At 43.3% G+C, this 22,705-nt stretch overlaps 1 protein-coding gene across 1 annotated transcript in view; it reads right to left on the reverse strand.

Moving 5' to 3' along the window:
• SPOPL (speckle type BTB/POZ protein like) overlaps positions 1–22,705 on the reverse strand; it is a 76,643-nt gene that overhangs the window by 37,753 nt on the left and 16,185 nt on the right. The window contains exons 2-4 of the mRNA XM_073634244.1: positions 16,436–16,557; positions 16,181–16,332; positions 6,254–6,381 (exon numbers count right to left, since the gene is read on the reverse strand). Of these exons, the coding sequence (XP_073490345.1) occupies positions 6,254–6,381; positions 16,181–16,332; positions 16,436–16,557 (402 nt within the window). The remainder of the gene's footprint in view (positions 1–6,253; positions 6,382–16,180; positions 16,333–16,435; positions 16,558–22,705) is intronic.

Consider the following 22,705-nt stretch of genomic DNA (forward strand, 5'->3'; position numbering starts at 1 on the left):
TTACAGAGAGATCCGACTTGCAGGCGACTTACATTGAGTTGAATGGGTACAAGTCGCCTACAAGTCGGATAGAAGTAGTACAGGAACCTTTTCTGAAGTCGGAGCGACTTCAGTAGTGTCAATTAAGACGCTCCCATTGCCTACCATGTTAATCTAAATACAAAGCGACTTGGGGCGACTTGGGGCGACTTGAGGGCGTACAAGTCGGATCCCAAGTCGCCCCAGTGTGAACCGACCCTAACAAACCTCTCAGGGCTTCACAGAACAGCTGTATGTATACTGAGATTAAATTATACACAGGTGGACTAATTAAGTGAGTTCTGAAGGCAATTGGTTCCACCAGATTTTAGTTGGGGCTATCAGAGTAAAGGGGGCTGAATACAAATGCACGCCACACTTTTCAGATATTTGTATAAAAAAATGGAACACCATTTATCATTTTCCTTCCACTTCACAAATATGTGCCACTTTGTGTTGGTCTATCACATAAATCCGAATGAAATACATTTTTGGTTTCTAACATGACAAAAATTTGGAAAATTTCAAAGGCACTGTAAGCAGGTAACATTACCAATATTTCAGGCAATATAAATATTGTACCTTTTAAAATACATGTCACGTTTGTCTTCCTATTTTGATACATGCAACAATGGACTGCGTAAAATCCACAAATGCCCAGCTCCCTCTGCATCTGCTAATAACATCCTAAAGATTACCAAAATTACCAAACGGTTAGGCCATTAAGGGGAGAGAGCGGCCGTCAGCTCAGATTGTGCTCATTCCGAGACAGACAGACGCTACATCCTCTTTGTCAGCCCCTTAATTGTATTCATAACAAATTCATTGTACAGCTCATTTCACTTGTCTAAATGGAAATCGGATGTGCTATATTTGCACCATGTGGTCTCAGGGGCTGTATATCAATTATTCCCTTGCACACAATAATATCATATAATTAAGTTGCAATCTTGCCAATTTTACACATTTTCAGGAGGAGACGCAGACCACAAGGAAGTGTATTAACCATTAACACGTTCACAAGCCACGCAAGCTACTAATCAAGCTGAGCTGGAAGATGGGAAGATGGCGGGGGGGGGGATTCAACTTCTGAATCTGCCCCTCCGCTTATGATGGGGTTACAAAACATTCTGCAAGTCACATCCATGGCGGAGTATTGCTGAGCTTGTACTGAACACAGCACAGCATACAACCAAGAAATTACAATCACCGTATACTGTATTCCCTATAAAGCCAAAGCTATCATTTAGCTTTATAGGGAAACTTCAGTATATATATTCAGTATATAGGCCCAAATTATTAAATTATTATAAACCTCTGATGTGAAAAACAAAGCATATCCTTCCACAGTGTGTACTTCAATGCCTCAATCTAAAGCACAGAGTGTGATTTCTGTCTGCTGTCTTGTTCCTCTGCTATCTGCAGGAGTCACTTCTAACAGGTTGTGCTGACTCCAAGGGATCAAGAAGGGATGAATGGGGGGGAGGCATGCGCTCCAGCACACAATCTGCGATTGACAGCCTTAGCTGTGTATGATTCCCAATGAGAGACTGTGGGGTTCATTTACTAAAGGCAAATCGACCATGCACTCTGCAAATGCAGTTGCTCCAGAGCCTAGTAAATAAGGTAAACCTTCACTTTGCAAAGAATACCCAATCAAGTGTAAGGATAATTAAAAAAAAAAAAATTACCCAAAACACACGACCAAGGCAACAAAAGAGTGGCTCAAGAAGAAGCACATTAAAGGTCTTGGAGTGGTCTAGCCAGTCTTCATCCTATAGAAAATATATGGGAGGAGCTGAAGGTTTCAAGTTACCAAAAGTCAGCCTAGATACCTTAATGACTTGGAGAGGATCTTCAAAGAGGAGTGGGACAAAATCCCTCCCGAGATGTGTGCAAACCTGGTGGCCAACTGCAAGAAATGTCTGACCTCTGATTGCCAACAAGGGTTTTGCCACAAAGTACCAAGTCGTGTTTTGTGAAGGGGTCAAACACTTATTTCACTCATTAAAATGCAAATCAATTTATAACTTTTGAAATGTGTTTTTCTGGATATTTTTGTTATTCTGTCTCTCACTGTTAAAATAAACCTACCATTAAAGTTATAGACTGATCATTTCTTTGTCAGTGGGCAAACGTACAAAATCAGCAGGGGATCAAATACTGTATGTATGTATGTATGTATGTATGTATGTATGTATGTATACGTTTACAGATGCACACTCATGAAGGGATAAGAGGAAACTTCGCCACTACCTACAACATGAACAGCACTAAAGTACTATCACCACACTTAAAAAAAAAAAAAAAAAAAAAAGTTTTTATACACATACAATAATAAAATTAAAAAGGTTTCATTCTAAAAGTCCATTCCAATTTGAATGAAAAAAAATGAACATTTTAATAATGTCCGGTGCACAAAATATATCACGTGTCCAAATCTTCTAGAAGATCACACATGTCCTCCATGAGAACCCCTTCAAAGTGCTCATCAAAAATTGATTGACCTCTTAATAAGCAGGTCTAAGCACGCTCAAAGCAGAATGGAATCTTCAGCTCTCCTCCTCCCCCTATTCAACCTTCCGAGATGGTAAAAATATGGAAACAAGCATTCCCTGTTGGTCACCTCATACAGTGCATCTGGAAAGTATTCACAGCACTTCTTTTTCCACATTTTGTTATGTTACAGACTTATTCCAAAATGGATTATGTTCATTATTTTCCTCAAAATTCGACAAACAATACCCCATAATGACAACGTGAATTTGTTTGAAATTTTTTTTTTTTTTTAATAAGCAAGCCCATGTACATAAGTATTTACAGCCTTTGCTCAATATTTTTTGAAGCACCTTTGGCACCAATTATAGCCTCAAGTCTTTTTGAGTATAAAGCTACAAGCTTGGCACACCTATTTTTGGGCAGTTTCTCCCATTCTTCTTTGCAGGACCTCTCAAGCTCCATCAAGTTGGATGGGGAGCGTTGGTGCACAGCCATTTTCTTCTCCAGAGATGTTCAATCGGGTTCAAGTCTCCACCCTGGCTGGGCTACTAAAGTACATTCACAGAGTTGTCCCGTAGCCACTTCTTTGTTATCTTGGTTGTGTGCTTAGGGTCGTTGTCCTGTTGGAAGATAACCCTTCGCCCTAGTCTGAAGCCCAGAGAGCTCTGGAGCATGTTTTCATCAAGGATCTACATTGCTGCATTCATCATCTTTCCCTCAATCCTGGCTAGTCTCCCAGTTCCGGTCACTGAAAAACATCCCCACAGCATGATGCCATCACCACCACGTTTCACTGTAGTGATGTTATTGGCCAGGTGATGAGCGGTGCCTTGTTTCCTCCAGACATGATGCTTGCCATTCAGGCCAAAGATTTCAATCTTTGTTTCATCAGACCAGAGAATTGTGTTTCTCATCGTCAGAGTCCTTCAGGTGCCTTTTACTGAGGAGTGGCTTCCATCTGGCCTCTCTACCATACAGGCCTGATTGGTGGAGTGCTTCAGAGAAGGTTGTTCTTCTGGAAGGTTCTTCCCTCTGCACAGAGAAACGCTGCAGCTCTGTCAGAGTGACCATCGGTTCTTGGTCACCTCCCTGACTAAGGCCCTTCTCCCCCAATTGGGCTGTTTGGCTGGGCAGCCCTCTCTAGGAAGAGTCCTGGTGGTTCCAAACTTCTTACATTTACGGATGATGGAGGCCACTGTACTCATTGGGATCTTCAATGCTGCAGAACTGTTTCTGTATCCTTCCCCAGATCTGTGCCTTGATACAATCCTGTCTCCGAGGTCTACAGACAATTCCTTGGATTTCATGGCATGGTTTGTGCTCTGACATGCACTGTTAAATGTGGGACCTTATATAGACAGGTGTTTGCCTTTCCAAACCATGTCCTATCAACTTAATTTACCACAGGTGGACTCCAATCAAGTTGAGGAAACATCTTAAGGATGATCAGTGGAAACAGGATGCACCTGAGCTTAAATTTTGCGTGTCATGGCAAAGGCTGTGAATACTTGTGTACATGGGATCTTTTTTTTCATTTATTTTTGAAAAATTTGAAAGGTTTAAAATAAAACTTCTTTCACATTGTCATTATGAGATATTGTTTGTAGAATTTTGAGGAAAATTAATTAAATTTAAGCCATCCAGCCTTGGAACAAGGCTGTAACAAATGTGGAAAAAGTGAAGCACTGTGAATACTTTCTGGACGCACTGTATGCTCAAATGATGCAGAGGACACAGACCAGAAATATCATCACATACCTCTTTATTAAAAATAACCCACAAGACAAAAAGAATTGCACTTACAATATATTGTGTTAGTCTGGCACCAGAAGAAACCAGGTAACCAAATGTATTTTCAGTGACCACCGCTGCTCCTCTACATCCTGTATACTTTGCTATAAAACATACAAAATACTTACTCCTCATTAGCTCCAACTAGAGGTCATCTGGGACTTGTAAAGTAGAACTTTCATTTTCAGGGGGTGATCGCCCTTCCCCACCAGAGCTTCCTCTGTGCAGATTTTTCAAGGTTCGATTCCCCTTCTCCACCAGAGTTTCTTTTGTGTGGATGTGATGTCAGAACTGTAAGCTCCACCTCTACGCATTGTCATACACCAGGTGTCTTCCTGTATGACGAAATGCGCAGAGGTGGGACTTCCGGTTCTCACGTCACATCCACACAAAGGAAGCTCTGGTGGAGAAGAGGAATCACACCTTGGAAAAAAAAAAAAAAAAAAACGCAGAGATGAAGCTCTGGTGGAGAAGGGGGAAATCACACCCTAAAAAAAAAGTTCCACTTTACAACAAGTCCCAGATGTCAGCTACAGAGGAGTAATTGAATCTTCTATTTATAGCAGAGAATTCTTTCAGTTCTATCACGTCAGGTCCTCTTACTCCCCCCTCTAATCAGTGACTTGACAGACTTCCAGTCACTAAGCATAAAGTGGAATTCTGACCAGTAATAAATTGATGGATGCCCCGCTTTACATTTATAGCTTAGGGTGGCTCTCAGAGTGCACAGAGTGCCTCATTCTACAGTTCCACATGCTTCCTTTCTGCCGTACAACTGGTCTCCCGTATCTGCTTCTCTTCACTGATCATGTGTCTGCACCACCACCAAGTACGTTTGTGACAATGCTGAGGGCACACCCACATTGATGGCTGGACGAAGAAACAAATCTGCTGACCCAGGATCAAGGTTTTTAAGGTATTTGTCTTTATTGTACCCCCACATTAAATGAGCAATATATTATGTATATGTGGGGTGGGGGCTATCAAACATTTTTAGTGAAAGTCAACTGTTGGCCTTTAAAGAGGAAGCAAAGTCTTCCTGTTTAATTGTACCTACAGATAAGCCTATAATAAGGCTTACCTGTAGGTACTGTAAATATCCCCTAACATTGCACCGTTTAGGAAATATTTAATATTTACACGCCGCCATCAGCACATGCGCACTGAAGGAGCGGTCGATCATGCCGTTTCTTCGGGACCCTGTGCCGTGATCGGTGGCACCCGCACGCAAGTGACGTCATCGCGTCCAATTGCAGCGCCGGAGCCCATGAACCCGGAAGAAACTCCGGGAAAAATGTCAGCCGTCTCATGTTCGTTCTAAGGTATTTCATAAATCAGCTAGTATGCAATGCATACTAGCTAATTATGCCTTTGTCTTGCAGTTTTTTTTTTTTCTTTTTTTTTTAGGGTTCACAACCTCTTTAAACACACAGCAGGTACACAAGACGAGAGAGGGAGAGAGCAGAGTGCACAGCCAGTGAGGGTTTGGTTAAACTTTATGTACTCCATGTTAAGAACCATGTTATGTCCATAGCCTGGCCACAGTTTTACTTTGGGCTGCATTCACACCTGAGCGTATTAAAGTCGCACGTTTTTACCACGTTTATTGCCTCGATTTTTACGCTTTTTTGGCATGATCTTGTACATGTCAAAAGGTCACCAATGTAAAAAGCACAAAAAAACACCTGTAATTCGCCCCCAAGAAGCTCATGTACTTTTTTGAGCTTCAGGTGTTTTGCTTCAGGTGACAAAATGCTCAGATGTGAACCGGTGCCATTGAAATGAATGGGATTTTGCTTGTTGGGCATTTTTCAGACGAGCTGAAAACGCTCAGGTGTGAATGCAGCCTCAAGATCTACTGAATTTCATTAGCCATGGAACCATTTCACATTACATTACAATTGCAAGCAGTGAAAACATTGAGGAAAGAAAGAATTCCACCTACCTCACAGAACAAGGTAAGTTTATCATCCGGTAAGAGACCATTAGCTTCATCAAGTAAAAAATCTCGCCGAATAAATTTCTTAAAGCCCCAGTCTTTGCCTTGAACAAACCGGTAAGCTCTTTGACTTTCTGAATAAAACACCAAAATAAATAGAAGTGAATTTTAAAGCTTTCATAAGTGCAAAGGTACTGCAAGAAAAGCATTCGAGCAAAAAGAAACAGAAAAAAATAAAATAATAATAAATTGGTTCACCTAAGGGGGTCGCTGTGAATTGTGGCTCCATAAATATTAATAAACTCAGGCTTCATGCTATTGAAGTTCGGGAGGAACATTAAAGCGTTTTTTTTTTTTTGGGTGAACAAACACCCTGAATCTGGCACTTCCTGTATCCCCTTCTCTAAACAGAACACGAAAATCAGAGCAGCTCCGCCCTGATCACAGTGGTCTAATTGCGGGCCTCCGTCATGCGCTGCTGTCCCGTCTCCCCTCTCACCCCCTTCCTTCCTGCATGTCAGCTTGTGTCTGGGTCTCAGTCTCTGCCCCTTCTAGTAATATTACAAATCTTTTCTGCTCACTGCCAGATACTCCTTCATATCCTGGCAGAGAACACTGTACCTTTCTTTTAGAAAAACGCGTGCTGTAAATACAGTTTTAGCGCCCTCTTCAGGCCGGTCATGTGAGATTCGGCCAGTTTCCATGGGTACTGCAGGAGAGACTGAGCGACCATGTGATCTCCCCGGCTGCCGTCAGAGGGAGATCATGATCCCTCCTGCAGTATGCTTCCATCGGAGCTGTACAGCGACCGGGAGTCATGTGACTGGCCTGAAGACAGCTCAAAAGCGGTATTTACAACACTTGTTTTTCTATAAGAAAGGTACAGTGTGCTCTGCCAGGCTGTAATAGGAGAGTCTGGCAGAGTTTGAGTTATATGGGTTAACAAACCCTTTAAGGGTTTCTCCTTAACCAGTTACCAACCGGCCCATAGCCAAATGACGGCTGCAGGGCGGTTGGATAACTCTGGGAGGGCGTACAGTGACGTCCTCCCAGAATCCTGCTCTCGCGCGCACCAGAGAACATCCACTGGACCCGGCGCATCACAGATCACGCTCATCGGGGCCGTTTATCATGTGATCGCTCCGTCAAATGATGGAGCGATCACATGTAAACAAACCGGCGTCATGTCATGACGCCGGTTCCTCCCTCCACTCTGTGTACCGATCGGTACAGAGGGGGAGGGATTGGATGGCAACAGCGCTGTGGGCTGGATGTGTAGTGCCCACAGCGTTGCTCTGTGACAATTGCTGTCACATCCATGGATCCATCCATCCATGCTCAGCCATCCCTCCATACTCTGCAATACTCTGCATTACCCTGCCATACCCAACCATACTCTGCCATACCCAACCATACCATACCCAGCCATACTCGGCAATACCCAGCTATACTCTGCCATGCTCAGCCATACTCAGCTGTACTCGGCCTCTGTGGCCAGGCTGTGGAAGTCTCACACATGTGGTAACACCGTACTCAGGAGGAGTAGGAGAATCTATTTTGGGGGGTAATTTTTAGTATGTACATGCTATGTGTTCGAAATATTGTATAAATGGACAACTTTGTGTTTAAAAAAAAAAAATTTTAAAAATCCGTTTTAACCACTTCCCGCCCGCCGGCCGTCATATGACGTCCTTGACTTTGTGCGGGGATATCTGAATGATGGGTGCAGCTACAGGCATCATTCAGATATCAGCTTTTTCAGCTGGCGATTCCCTACACCATAAGAATGATCATAGCGGCTGTTCCACTGCTTGATCATTCTTACAGGAGGCGAGAGGGGATGTCCCCCCCCTCCCGCCGCCCTCAGGTGCTTCTACCGACTCACCACTATGATCGAAGCCGGGATCGTTTTTTTATTTTTTATTTTTTTTTTTAATTCCAGGCTTCCCAGCCTAGAGGTGAGATGTGGGGTCTTATTGACCCCATATCTCACTGTAAAGAGGACCTGTCATGCCATATTCCTATTACAAGGTATGTTTACATTCCTTGTAATAGGAGTAAAAAAGTGATCAAAAAATGTATTCTTTGGAAAAAAAAGCGTCAAATTAAAATAAAGTAAAATGAACAATAAAAAAAAACAAACATTTTTTTTTTCCCCCCGTGTGCTCGCATGCAGAAGCCAATGCCGCCCACACATGAAAATGGTGTTCAAACCACACATGTGAGGTATCGCTGCGATCGGTAGATCGAGAGCAATAATTTTGGCCATAGACCTCCTCTGTACCTCAAAACATGTAACCAGTAAAAAATTTTAAAGCGTCGCCTATGGGGATTTTTAAGTAGCGAAGTTTGGCACCATTCCACGAGCGTGTGCAATTTTGAAGGGTGACATGTTAGGTATCTATTTACTCGGCATAACTTCATCTTTCACATTATGCAAAAACACTGGGCTAACTTTACTTTTTTTTGTTTTTTTTTTTAAAGCAAAAAACTTCCTAAAGAAACGCATTCGAAAAATTGCTGTGCAAATACCGTGCGAGATAAAAAGTTGCAACGACCGCCATTGTATTCTCTAGGGTCTTTGCTAAAAAAAAAAAAAAAAAAAAAACATATATAATGTTTTGGGGTTCTATGTAATTTTCTAGCAAATAAATGATGATTTTTACATGCAGGAGAGAAATGTCAGAATTGGCCTGGGTGCTCCGTGCATGTTGGGCCTCTGTATGTGGCCACGCTGTGTAAAAGTCTTACACATGTGGTATCGCCATACTCGGGAGTAATAGCAGAATGTGTTCTGGGGTGTAATTTGTGGTATGCATATGCTGTGTGTGAGAAATAACCTGCTAATATGACAATTTTGTGAAAAAAAAAAATAAAAAAAAAAATCTTGATTTTGCAAAGGATTGTGGGAAAAAAATGACAACTTCAAAAAACTCATCATGCATCTTTCTAAATACCTTGGAATGTCTTTTTTCCAAAAAGGGGGCATTTGGGGGGGTACTTTTACTTTTGTACTTTTCTGGCATGTTAGGGTCTCAAGAAATTACATAGGCCGTCAGTACTTCAGGTGTGATCAATTTTCAGATATTTGCACGATAGCTTTTGGACTCTAACTTTCACAAAGACCAAATAATATACACCGATTTGGGTTATTTTTTACCAAAGATAGGTAGCGGTATGAATTTTGGCCAAAATATATGAAGAAAAATTACTAATGTGCAAAATTTTATAACAGAAACGAAGAAAAATGCATTTTTTTTTTTTTACAGAATTTTCGGTCTTTTTTCTTTTATAGCGCAAAAAATAAAGAACCCAGCGGTGATTAAATACCACCAAAAGAAAGCTCTATTTGTGTGAAAAAAAGGACAAAAATTTCATATAGGTACAGTGTTGCATGACTGAGTAATTGTCATTCAAAATGTGAGAGCACTGAAAGCTGAAAATTGGTCTGGTTTTAAGGGGGTTTAAGTGCCCAGAGGTCAAGTGGTTAACAGAAGGATGTCACGAGAGAAACCAGGAGGTTGCCTTTGCTCAGCTCCACATCTGAAAATACTAGTTTCCTGGCTGCCATGCAGAACTTCCTCCTTTAAAGCCAAACTCCAGGAAAACAGAAAAAAAAAATACACAGATGAATAAGTCCAGTCACAGCTCTGCCAAACCACACAGATCTTTCTAGCAGGGCAGGAGATCTGATTTCCCCTGCTGCAGTTCAGTAACACTTACAAGGTCTTGTCCTTTCCCCCGGCCTGTGACTGGGCAGAGAAAAGGAAATATAGCAGACTGACAAAATCATGTCTCTCTGCTCTCTGATTATTTCAGCATGCCCTATGCACTGTAGCACGACTGAGTGGTTTCTTGTGGTGCTACCCCCCCCCCATCCCATTTGAGCTCGGCTGCACAGGTATTACAAGAGCCTGGTACCTGGTATATTAGATTCAGGTACTTACAATAGTGGCTTTAAAAAAAATAAATTAAGAATGGATTAATACTTACGTTATCTGATCTTTTATATTTTCCTGGAGTTAAACTTTATTAGGGCACTTGCACACAGTAGTGATGTATTAATATTAGACATTCCTGGCAGAGAAAAAAAAAACCTTAGACTTACCGGTGACAGCATTTCTACGAGCCTTTCAGGACAGCACCTTGGAGAGAGCGTAGCTCCACCACTTAACAGGAAACACTGCGTGACAACACCCCTTTAAAAACAGCTGCTTCCACCATGCCATAAATTGTTCCTGAGAATTCCTCAAACATGCTGGAAGATATAAACAATTACCGAGCCCAACGATTATAAACTATACAGAATAACCTAGGGAGGGAAGTGGGCTGCTGTCCTGAAAGGCTTGTTGAAATACAGTCACTGGTAAGTCTAAGGTTTTCTCCCTCGCCTTTCAGGACAGCACCTTGGAAATAACTGAGAACTTACTTCAGGGTGGGACCACTGCTTGTAAAACCTTCCTGCCGAAGGACTGGTCTGAGGCTGACAGTAGATTCAACCTGTAGTGCCTTATGAAGGTTGAAAAACTGCACCACGTGGCAGCTTTGCATCCCTGCTCTGGTGATGCCCTGGTCCTCTCTGCCCACGAAGCCGCCACTGCCCGTGTAGAGAGAGGCAATATTCCCTCCGGAGGTTCTAACCCCAAGGACAGGTAAGCTTCTTTATTAGCCCGTTTTAACCACCTTCCTAGGGTACTTTTGGAAGCTTTATCCCCTTTGTGACTTCCTTCCATTAGGACAAAAAGAGAAGATGACTTTCTGAGATTCTCTTTTACTTCCAAATACTTTAGGAAGCACCTTCTGATGTCCAGAGTATGGAAGGCTTCTTCTCCTGGAGCAGAGGACATGGGAAAGAATGTAGGGAGTATGATCTCCTGTGTGCGGTGAAAAAACAAAGACATCTTAGGTAGGAAGGCTTGATCTGTCCTCAGCACTATCCTGTCCGGCAGACATCTCATAAAGGGTTCCTTGATTGATAATGCCTGTATTTCTCTGATTCTACGTGCAGGGGCAATTAGGATCAGATCTGTGGACTCTTGTCTGAACTTTGCCAACACTCTTGGTATTAAGTCAAACGGGGGGGAAAGCGTAAGACGGGGGGGGGGGGGGGGGGGGGGGAGTCCCATTTGTGAGCTAATGTGTTCACTCTAAGTGCTTGATCCTGTCTCTGGAGAGAGAAAAGGGCTGTTTTTGCACTTATTTGGTTTGCAACGAGGTCTACCTGAGGAAGGCTCCAACTCTCGGTGATCGTCTCAAACAACTCTTGGTTTAACGGCCATTACGCCTTCCTTACTTCACTTCTACTAAGAAGGTCTGCCAGGGTGTTTTCCGTGCCTTTCAGATGGACTGCGGACAGCGAGGCCAAATTGTCATCTGCCAAAATGAGTATTTGATGAGCTAGGTCCATCAGGGTCTTGCTCCTTGTGCCCCCCTGCTTTGTTGTTAGGTATAATACTGCCGTCGTAATGTTGTCCGACAACACCTGGACACGCTGTTCTTTTAGGGCCTGCTGGAAGAATAGGAGGCCAAGATGGACAGCCTTTAACTCCCTCTAATTTGTGGACCTTCTTGCCTCTTGCTTGGACTAAGCTCCCTGTGTTGTCTGCTCCTCTAGGTGAGCTCCCCATCCCCATGAGCTTGCATCTGTCGTTACTCTCCTCGTTACTGGAGAAGTCCAGGGGAGTCCTTTTGAGATGTTCCTTTGGTCTCTCCACCACCAAAAGTAACCTTTTTGCCCTTGTTCCTATTTTGAACTTCTTTTCCAGAGGTTCCTGGTGTGTTCAATTCAGTAGAATGTCTGCCTGCAGACGCCAAGCATATGGCCTGGCCCACTGCACTGAAAGGATTGCTGCGGTTAACAGACCTAAAACTGACACGGCTTCCTTTACTGAAACCTCCGTGTTGGTTTGAAGTGTTCTTAGAGCCAACTGCATTTTTACTACCTTCTCCTCTGAGAAGAAGATTCTTTGTTCTACTGAATCTATTTCAAATCCCAGAAACCTCACTCGTTGAGATGGTATCAGATTTGATTTCTGGAGATTCAGAAGCCGACCTAGGCTGTTTAGATGTCCCTGGGTTACTTGCAGATTGACCACTACCTGATCTTTTGTTTCTGCAAAACAGAAGTTAATCGTCCAGATAAGGATATGGAGATCCCCCCTTCAGTCTCAGGGACTTCAGAGCCTTTGCCATCACTTTCGTGAACACTCTGGGAGAGGAGGAGAGGAGAAAAGGCCGAAGGGCAGCGCCCTGAACTGAAGGTGCCAAATCCCCCCTCCAATTGACTGCTAGTCGCAGGAATTTCTGCAATGTAGCTGCAATTGGTATATGGAGATAAGCATCCCTTGGGTAGATGGATGCCATGTAACAGTTAGGGGTGAGTAAATTCTTCACAGAGAAAATAGTGTCCATCTGGAATCTTTTGTACTTTAGATCGGTTCAGAATCAGACAAAATTTCCCAGATGGTTTCTTGATCAAGAAAACGTGGGAGTAAAAACCCCTCCCTTCTTGGTCCTTCGGGACTTGTGAACTAACGCCCTGATGCATCAGTTCTCTCAGAAGAGGGCTTTTTCCTGATCCTGAACCCTCGGAATGCTTGTAATGTAAAACCTCCCGCCTACTGGTAGATGATTGTCATTGCTTTTTTGAGGATTCTAGGGTATTTTCTGGGTCTGATCTTTCTTTATGGGCTTGCTGAAAAGGATGAAAAGTCTTCCTTTGCTGCACCCCTTTCTTTTTCTGCGGAAAAGCTTTCTTCTTGTCTGCCATTCTATCAAGGACTCTAATTCTGGCCCAAACATCAGATCTCCTGTAAAAGGGAATTCCGCACAACTTTACCTTTGAAGCGGAGTCCCCTGACCAGGTCTTAAGCCAAAGAGCTCTGCTGGCTGAATTAACTAGGGCTGAAGATCTGGCCGACCTCCTGATGGATTCTGCCGAGGCATCTGCCATGTATTTGACAGCTTTTAAAAGGGTAGGGAAGGACGCTAGCCAATCTTTCCTAGAGGTGCCTGCTACCACATGGCCTTTAAGCTGTTCCAGCCAGCATTCCATGTTTCTGGCTAGTACTGTAGTGGCCATCGCCAGCTTTAGGTTAGGAAAGGATGAGTCTCAGGCTTTCCCAAATAGTGCATCTGCTCTTTTGTCCATGGCGTCTTTAAGTACGCCCATGTCCTCAAATGCCAGATTGGTCTGTCTAGACACTTGGGAAAAAGTGGCATCAATGTTTGGTCTTTTATTTCACACGCTTCATCCTCCTCAAAAAGGAAACATCCTTTTGAGGGCTCTAGGGGAAGAAAAAAAAAAAAAAAAAGTCCTTTTTCTGGATCCTTCCATTCTTTCTTAAAAATTGTATCAGTCAGAACTTTATGGACGGGAAAAGCTCTGTGTTTTGTCTCCTCTAACCCCCAAAAGATTTTGTCATGTAATGACAGCTAGGCTTTCTCTTCTGGAATTTCCAAAGTGGTATAGACCGCTTTTAGTAAGTCATCCACCTCTTCTAGCATTAGTTTATATCTAGACATTTTCGTCTCCTCTTCCCCTCCATCTTCCTTAGAGTCAATTGTTGACTCACTTTCAATTAGTCTTGAAGTGGTAGGAGGAAGACTGGACTGGGAGCTCTGTTCCTGGCTGGAACTCTGGCCTTGTTTCTACATAAGGAAACGCACTGTTCCTAGGGTCTCTGCTAATTCCTTTCTCATTGAAAAAAAGAGCTCCTTACATGCCTGTGTGGACTCTTCCTTTACTAAACCAGTGATGCAGGATCTGCAAAGCGGTTTGGCCCATGAGTCCCTTAATGGGTTTTTGCATGAAGGGCATTTTCTTCCCGCAGTTCTGTCTGTTTTGGCAGGGCTTTCTGTAAGACAGGAAAAACCCCATACCTCTATTAGGGCGAGATACTAGTGCAACAGGGAGACAAAGAAACACAGTGCCCAAAGCATACTCCCCCACCATGCCCCAGAGTCTCCCTCCATGCTGAACTGCTAACAAGACGTGTCATCCAAGCAGGGAGCTGCAGGCTCTAACCATCACACAAACAATCACCCAGTGAAGAAAGCAAAGAGGTGCCCCTGTCCCTCTCCTACCTGGGCCTGACTAGGAACCTGGGTGCCTGCATTCGCCATTGCTGCCGATGACTGTCTCCTTCATCACGAGCACCGCAGCAGCCACCTATGTGTTCCTTAAATGAAGCTCCTCTGGCGTCCATCGCTCAGGAGTGGAAGGAAGTCCCAGCCAGATGACCCTGCGCTCCAGCAGCCAGAACCATGTGCTGCTATGCCCCGCCAGAAGTCTCCACCCCCCCCCCCCCCCGGAAATGACATCGCCTGCCATCTGGGACTCGGCGCAGACATGTAGAGACCTGGAACGGATGCTCCAGCTGAGCACACCTGCGGGCCCCGAGCACCCAGGGTGGATGACCAGCGAACCCTTACTCCTGCGAAGGAACGGGCACTGGAGCAACCCCCCTGTGTGAGAGAGAGCTGGGCTGGTCTGATGACAGAAAAAAAAAAAAAATAGTTACTGCCAAAACCCCCTCCTTGGAGAGCGCGCAGCCCCTCTGATTCCCCAGCAGTGCTTCCACCATGGCTGAGGAAACACTAAAACTGATGACATGGTGGAAACAGCTGATTTTAAAGGGGCGTTGTCACGCAGTGTTTCCTGTTAAGAGGTGGAGCTACGCTCTCTCCAAGGTGCTGTCCTGAAAGGCGAAGGGAGAAACACGAGAATGGGCTGTAAAGCACCTGCGTGTATTTGTGCGTATGCATGCACACGTGTAAAATTTATTCTAGCCTTATTTTAGGCTCCATTCAAATTAGCCCGCCTCCAAAGTTGCATGATTTCCAGTGCGACTTTTGGTGTGACTTTGATCAGACTTTACATTCTCTGGACCAAAGTAGCATCAAAAAGTCTCAAAGTAGTGCAGGCACCTTTTCAAAAATCGCTGTGACTTTAAAGCGGGGGTTCACCCACACCGCCAAAAAAAAAAAAAATATTAAAAGCCAGCAGCTACAAATACTGCAGCTGCTGACTTTTAATACATGGCCACTTACCTGTCCCGGGGTCCAGCGATGTCGGCAGGGGACGCAGAGAACCCGCTCGGTTCTCGGCAGCTGCCGCCGCCATCCTAGGTGAGGGAATCAGGAAGTGAAGCGTTGCGGCTTCACTTCCCGGTTCCCTACTGCGCATGCTCGAGTCGCGCTGCGCGTCCCAAGTGGTCCCCGCTTTCTCCTGGGAGCTGTGTGTTCCCAGCAGACAGTGCGGTGGGGACGGGAAGAGTCATAGACTCCCATGGGAGTCTATGCCGGAAGTGGGTGCAAATACCTGTCTTAGACAGGTATCTGCACCCCCCTCTCCCCTGAAAGGTGCCAAATGTGACACCGGAGGGGGGGAGGGTTCCGAAAAGCGGAAGTTCCATTTTTGTGTGGAACTCCGCTTTAAGTCACACGCAGATTTGTCATGTGTAATTTTGTTATCCAACTTTGGAAATCAAAGTCACAAGTGTTAATGGAGCCTAAAGTAAAACTAAAAAAGGCATTTTTTTCCCTCTCATTTCTGATAGTGTAAGGTTGGAACACTTTCATGAGAAAGCCAGGCGCCGGCTGTTAAAAACCAATACCAGTGTTATGTCCAATATCTTCATATACAGTGGGGAAAATTATTATTTGATCCCCTGCAAATTTTCTAAGGTTGCCCACTTACAAAAGACATGAAGGGTCTATAATTGTTATCATAGGTGTATTGTTAATTATAGAGACAGAATATCAACCAAAGATCCATAAAAAAAAAAAAAAAAAGAAGAAGAAGGTTGGGCTTTACGTGTGCATTGAAAGCAATACTAAAACATGGCAATTTCATTTTATTCCGTTCTTGTGTTTGCAAATGAGACCCCAATGGTACAGCATACAATCTTTCAGACATCAGCAACAACTCACCCATGGCTTTTGTTTCTTCCCTTTTTGCATTTAATAGAGAAAATTTAAACTTTGCTCGAACTTCACTTTTCGAACAGCTAACCAGTAGCAGGTATAAAGACAGATAATCCTTGCTCTCATCATCCAGCCCTTTGGGGTTCACTCGTAAACACCTAGAAAAAGGAGGTACTTTTTTTTAAATGCATTAATACATACGTCTCACAAAGAGGATGAAAACATGCGCTTCCCATAATACAGTGAAAGAAAGCCTCTTACCATTTCATCTTATCATTTGGCCCCGAAGAGAAAGTAGAACTTTTTAAAACTTCTCCCATTTCTTCTCGGCAAAAACTAAAATTATTTATGGTCCACATATAGGAAAACTTCACTACCTTAACCTGATGGGGAAAAAAACAAACACCATTTAACTCATCAATAATCTAACATTAAATAAAAAAGTGATCTGTAAACAATGAGGGACAGAAAACTATAAGGGGATGAGGAGTAGAAATACACATGGAAAAAATAAAAATAAAAATAAAAAAATAAAATAAAACACAACATAAAAGCTGCTTTAGCAAAGACAAAGGGGGATTCCTTTTTGGCAAGAGTGGAAAACACATCCATCTGTGGGCCAAAACAAATGGGTCTCAGAGGTTGGAGGGTGTTGTACAGAAAAATGGTCCAACAAATTAAAGCAGAACTCTAAACATGTGTTCCCCCATCCTAGGGTACCTCCAATAAATACACCTCCAACAACCCCAAGTGCTCTTGGCAGTCCGGTGTAATCACTGCAACTTTTTCTGGACTGAGTGACACTCATATAATGGAATGTAAGTAGGGCTGGGAGATTTTCTTAAAAAAAAAAAAAAACTCGATTCACGATTCGATTCAAGTTTTTTTTTTTCTTTGGAAACCGCGCCGGTCCTGAGGCGCTGCGGGCATGAGCTTTTAGGCGAGGCCGCGGCTTCGGCCTAGTCCGCGGCGTCCAGCCGTAGCCACGGACTAGGCCGAAGCCGTGGCCTCGCATAACTCATGCCCGCAGCGCCTCGGGACCGGCACGGTGAAAAAAAAAAAAAAAAAAAAAAAACTAAAAAAATCGATTTGCTTAAATTTTGAATCGATTTGACCTCTCAACTCGATTCAAGATTTAAACCGATTTTTTTTCCCAGCCCTAAATGTAAGCCCAGCTTGTGTAATGCTGCACCCTCCTAAGGGGGCCATGAAAATCACCCTCTTCACGACCCGGCCATTTTTTTTTGCTATTCAGCACTACGCTACTTTAAGGCCCCTTTTACACTTTTGCAACTTGTCCTGCGACTTGAGACTGCAAAGTCACACAAGTCGCACCTCATAATTTCCAATGAGTACCATTCTTATCTGTGCAACTTCAAGTCGGACCAACTTCAACGTATTCCCTGTAACTACTTTGGTCTGACTCTGAGGCGAGTTGAGGTCCATAGACCGGGCATTCCCTGAAATTGCGGCAAAATTGTGGTAAAAATCAAGCGACTTTTAAGTCGCAGCAGTGTAAAAGGGGCCTAACGGGTAATTGCTCGGTCATGCAACCCTGTACACAGACTACATCTTTTTTTTTTTTTTTCCACACAAATAGCTTTCTTTGGCGGTATTCACCCATTCCAGCCTTGTGTAGGTCTACAATCTTATCCCTGACATCCTTGGACAGCTCTTTGGTATTAGCCATAGTGGAGCGATTGATTTATTGTTTCTGTGGAAAGGGGTCTTTTATACAGGTAACAAGCGGGGATTAGGAGCCAGGGTGGATATAAATCAATGATTTAAAAAAATATATATATATATGATTTTTTTGATTTTTATCTAATTTTTTTTAATAAAGAGCTTTTGGAGTAAAAATCTATCTAAAGATAGTTTTCTATTTAAGATATATCAATAAATTTAGTTTATTCAGCATGAAATGGAGCTTAGTTATGTAGCACAAGGCTGTATATTCTGCAATATTTACATTTTTGGTAATCTCATTCAATGAATCCAAGCTCTGCAAGCTGAGATAACATGCACTGCATTGATGCATTCACACAATTTCACAGAAACCATGAGATAAAACAAAGTTCAGGAATATTCCTTTATCCCATTGTTTTGCAAATCTATGTACACTACAAACTCTATGATTGAATCATTTCTGATATCGCTGTTTTACTAACCTGACAGCTTATTTTATTCTAAATAGAATCTTTAATATTTGCAAACAAAATGAAGGTTTCCTAACTACCAGCAAGAATAAGCCCTTACATTTAAAGAGCACCTGTCATTTCCATCATGGCAGCGCCTGTTAGCGGGCGTCCACTCACCTGCTGCCGCCACGTCCCTCACCTTGTTGTGTCACTGCCGCATCACCAGCCGTCCCATTAAGGTGAATCGGTGAGTCAACAGCGGGTCAGAGGAGAATCTGCTGCGGGACAGAGATGACAGTTGCTCTTTGAAAATTTTGATTTAAATCAAATCCACCCTGTTAGGAGCACTCACTTTAAGATAGTGCTCCTAATCTCAGCACGTTACCTGTATAGAAGACGCCTGGAAGCCAGAAATCTTGCAACACTGTACACAGACTAAATTCATATCTATTTTTGAACACAAATAGAAGCTTTCTTTGGTGGCATTATTATAACCCAAAAAAAAAAAAAAAAAAAGTAAAAATAAAACGTGTGTAAGTGCACATAAACATGCCATTTATTCCCATGGCCAGGACACATTAATATTCGGACTAATAAAATGAGTGAACGCCCAAATGCCTGACATGCCTAAATGTGTTTTTAAGCCACTTTTTTCCTGCCAGGAGCAAAGGTGTTAAGAAGAGCTGGGCAGATGCCTTGTGTGCATGAGGCCTTGAGAACAACCCCAATGCTTTTTTTTTCAGAATCAAAGCGGTTGTAAACCGCTGGACTTTTTTTTTTTCTTCTTGCCCTGCAAGATAACGTCATAATGTGCTAGTATGCATCGCATACTAGCATATTATGTGAAACTTGCATCCATCTTGCTTACGGGTTCACAGACTCCAGCTCTGTGACTGGCGGAAGCCGCAATGACGTCGCTCCTGTGCATGCTCGCAAGAGAGCCGTCGATTACGGCACAGGGCTCTGAAGGAGCATCGCAGGTGGCCGTTCCTTCAGAGCGCATGCATCAATGATGTCACTGGCTGCATGTAATGTAAATATCTCCTAAACGGTACACATTAAGGAGAGATTTACACTACCTGTAGGCGAGCCTATAATAAGGCTTACCTATAGGTAAAAGTTACTGATCGAACTTCACTTCTAATTTAAGACCCCGGCCTCTCTGGTAATAATGTGAAATGGGCACCCCAAAACTGTGTGAAAAGAAACAGGGCAGCCGGTGCACCGAAATAAAAATTTTGGTGCCAAAACCAATATTTTAGGATGCATTTGGCTGAAACCTGAAATTGACGTTTTTAAAAACAATTATTTATAAAAATATAAATATCTGATATATTCAACGTTTCAATTCATATCATGAATTTAAATGAATATGAATTGATTGTCGGGCATTTATCGGCACCTTTCGAAGCGATGTTAAAAATCCTGCTTGCTGCATTTTTTGGTGCATATATAGTCAGTTAAAAAAAAAAAAAGGAAAAAAAAGGCACCTCCCTATAGAAATGCATTGAAAAAGCAGCAAAAACGCATCAAAGATGCACCTGTGTTGCGTTTTTGATTTACATGGCCTATGAAAAACACACCAAAAGCAAGGTAAAAATTGTGGCAAAATCACGGTAAAATCATGGGCGTTTTCAGCAGCACTTTTTTTTTCCTTTCGGCACAACGCTAAAAACACTATTGTCGGCGGATAATTTTCGTCAGCCGAATTTTCAGTGCAATACTAATTCTTTAGAACAGGAGACAGAATTCCTGTGACAGGCCCCCCCCCCTTCAGAATATAGCCTATAATCCCAGGAGTGCATCTCCATAGCCTTTTAACCTGAGTCAGCATTTTTACGAGGCTATGGAAACATCTAAACGCCTGCTATCTCAACTCAGGAATAACCATTCTGCTGTACAATTACTTGGGAAATAACTAATAAACAGGGATTTGCAAAAGCTGTAAATAACTAATTGAATGCTTTAGCAGAGGATCTGGAACAGAACACAGAAGTACGTCCGGCGTTGCATATCTTAGGCCTCATTCACACTAAGTGCAGAGATGTGAGATGCTCTGCAAGGGCACAATGTTCCCTGTTCACACCACGATTTTTTTCTGCGCATTAATCTGCAACATGTACAAAACTCACTGAGTAGTGGAAACCTAAGTGTGAATGGAGCCTTAAAGTGGAGTTCCACCCAAAAGTGGAACTTCCACTCATCGGATTCCTCCCCCCCCTCCGGTGTTACATTTGGCACCTTTCGGGGGGGGCGGGGGGCGGTGCAGATAGCAGATACCTGTATATTACAGGTATCTGTACCCACTTCCGGTATAGATAGCCGCAGAATCTGCGGTTATTTACGCCACTTCCTGTTCCCCCCCCCCGCTGTCTGCAGGGAAACACACGGGTCCCAGAGACAGCAGGGACCAGCCGTATTGCGCTGCGCGACTCGCGCATGCGCAGTAGGGAACCTGGAAGTGAAGCCGCACGGCTTCACTTCCTGATTCCCTTACCGAAGATGGAGGCGGCAGCACCCGAGGACCGAGAGACGGTTCGGCCTCGGGTGCCGACAACGCGGGCGCCCTGGACAGGTAAGTGTCCATGTTTTAAAAGTCAGCAGCTGCAGTATTTGTAGCTGCTCACTTTTAAAAAAAAAAAAAATTGGGGCGGAGCTCCGCTTTAAAGAGGAACTGCAGTCTGATCACGTCGTAATTCGTAATAAAAACATATTTGCCATTCTGAAGCTTCCCTCCAACCACTTTGCATATTAATATATATATATATATATATATATATATATATATATATATATATATATATATATATATATATATATATATATATATATATATATATATATGTGATTCTTTACTTGTCAAATATGCTGCAGAAATCTCACTCCACTGAGTCTGGCTGCATCCATTTTAACTGTGGGCAGTTAACTGAAGCTGCTGCCTGTTCACTTCCTGGATTTACACAGAGGAACACCTCCAGCTCTGCAGCTTTCTTTGGCCTTCTTATGACTCACCCCCCTCTCCCTTCCTGGCAAACTCATGAGAGTGAGAGTGCTGTGCATGATGTCATAAGCCTAGGCTTTTTACCAAACAGGAAGTGGGCTGTATAAGGTATTTACTGGCAGAAAAAAAATATTTTTTACTATCCAAAGTTAAAACAACAAGGGCAGAAGATTTAATAGATGGAAAGATGAAAAAATTACTGAAGTTCCACTTTAATGTCTGTAAATATCTACCAAGCTCATCAGCAATTCCCACTGACAGCAATTCCTACTGAAGCCGGCCATAGACTTTTCCAATATTGGCCGGTTCAGCAGGAACTGGCCAAGATTTGACCGTGTGGGGGCAGGCTGAATGTACCAAGTTGATCGATCAACTTGGGTGCAACCAGCCTCCTGGCTTCACTTTATTGCTAGGAGCTGCTTTCTGTCTTGTCCCAGCAGGAGCAGACAATTGCGTGGCAGGAGGGATTCCCCTGAAGTACTGTCTGTGTTGCTGTGGGAATCGTGGGAATTTCTTTCCTGCCCGTGGTTGCATGGAAAGAAATCTGCACCATGCATGGCCTGCCTGAGGGAATTGGGATTAGCCCATCGTAAAGTGGTAAAAACATTTCAGCTCTGTCACACTCTGGGCCTCAGGGTAATTAAACCCATTAGGAGTACATGGTGTGCAATAAAGTGTCTTATCCCGGGCTAATTGATATTGTAAAAGCCATAAAGGCTGTATCTGTACTGATAGCCATCCTACTTGACCTCCAATTCAGTTTACAACTTCAAAGACCATAATGAATATAATATATATACCCTTGAAAAATTATTCAGAGCACTGTTCAATCCATCATCCGAAAATGGAAAGATTAGGGCACAACTGCAAACCTACCAAGACATGGCCGTCCACCTAAACTGACAGGCTGGGCAAGGAGAGCATTAATCAGAGAAGCAGCCAAGAGGTCCATGGTAACTCTGGAGGAGCTGCAGAGATCCACAGCTCAGGTGGGAGAATCTGTCCACAGGACAACTATTAGTCGTGCCCTCCACAAATCTGTCCTTTATGAGAAAGTGGCAAGAAGAAAGTCATTGTTGAAAGAAAACCATAAGAAGTCCCATTTGCAGTTTCCGAGAAGCCATGTGGAGGACACAGCAAACATGTAGAAGAAGGTGCTCTGGTCAGATGAGACCAAAATTGAACTTTTTGGCTTAAAAGCAAAACGCTATGTGTGGCAGAAAACTAACACCGCACATCACCCTGAACACACCATCCCCACCGTGAAACATGGTGGTGGCAGCATCATGTTGTGGAGATGTTTTTCTTCAGCAGGGACAGGGAAGCTGGTCAGAGTTGATGGGAAGATGGATGGAGCCAAATACAGGGCAATCTTAGAAGAAAACCTGTAAT

The sequence above is a fragment of the Aquarana catesbeiana genome, linkage group LG06, assembly GCF_042186555.1.
Source record: "Aquarana catesbeiana isolate 2022-GZ linkage group LG06, ASM4218655v1, whole genome shotgun sequence".
NCBI classification, from domain to species: Eukaryota; Metazoa; Chordata; class Amphibia; order Anura; family Ranidae; genus Aquarana; species Aquarana catesbeiana.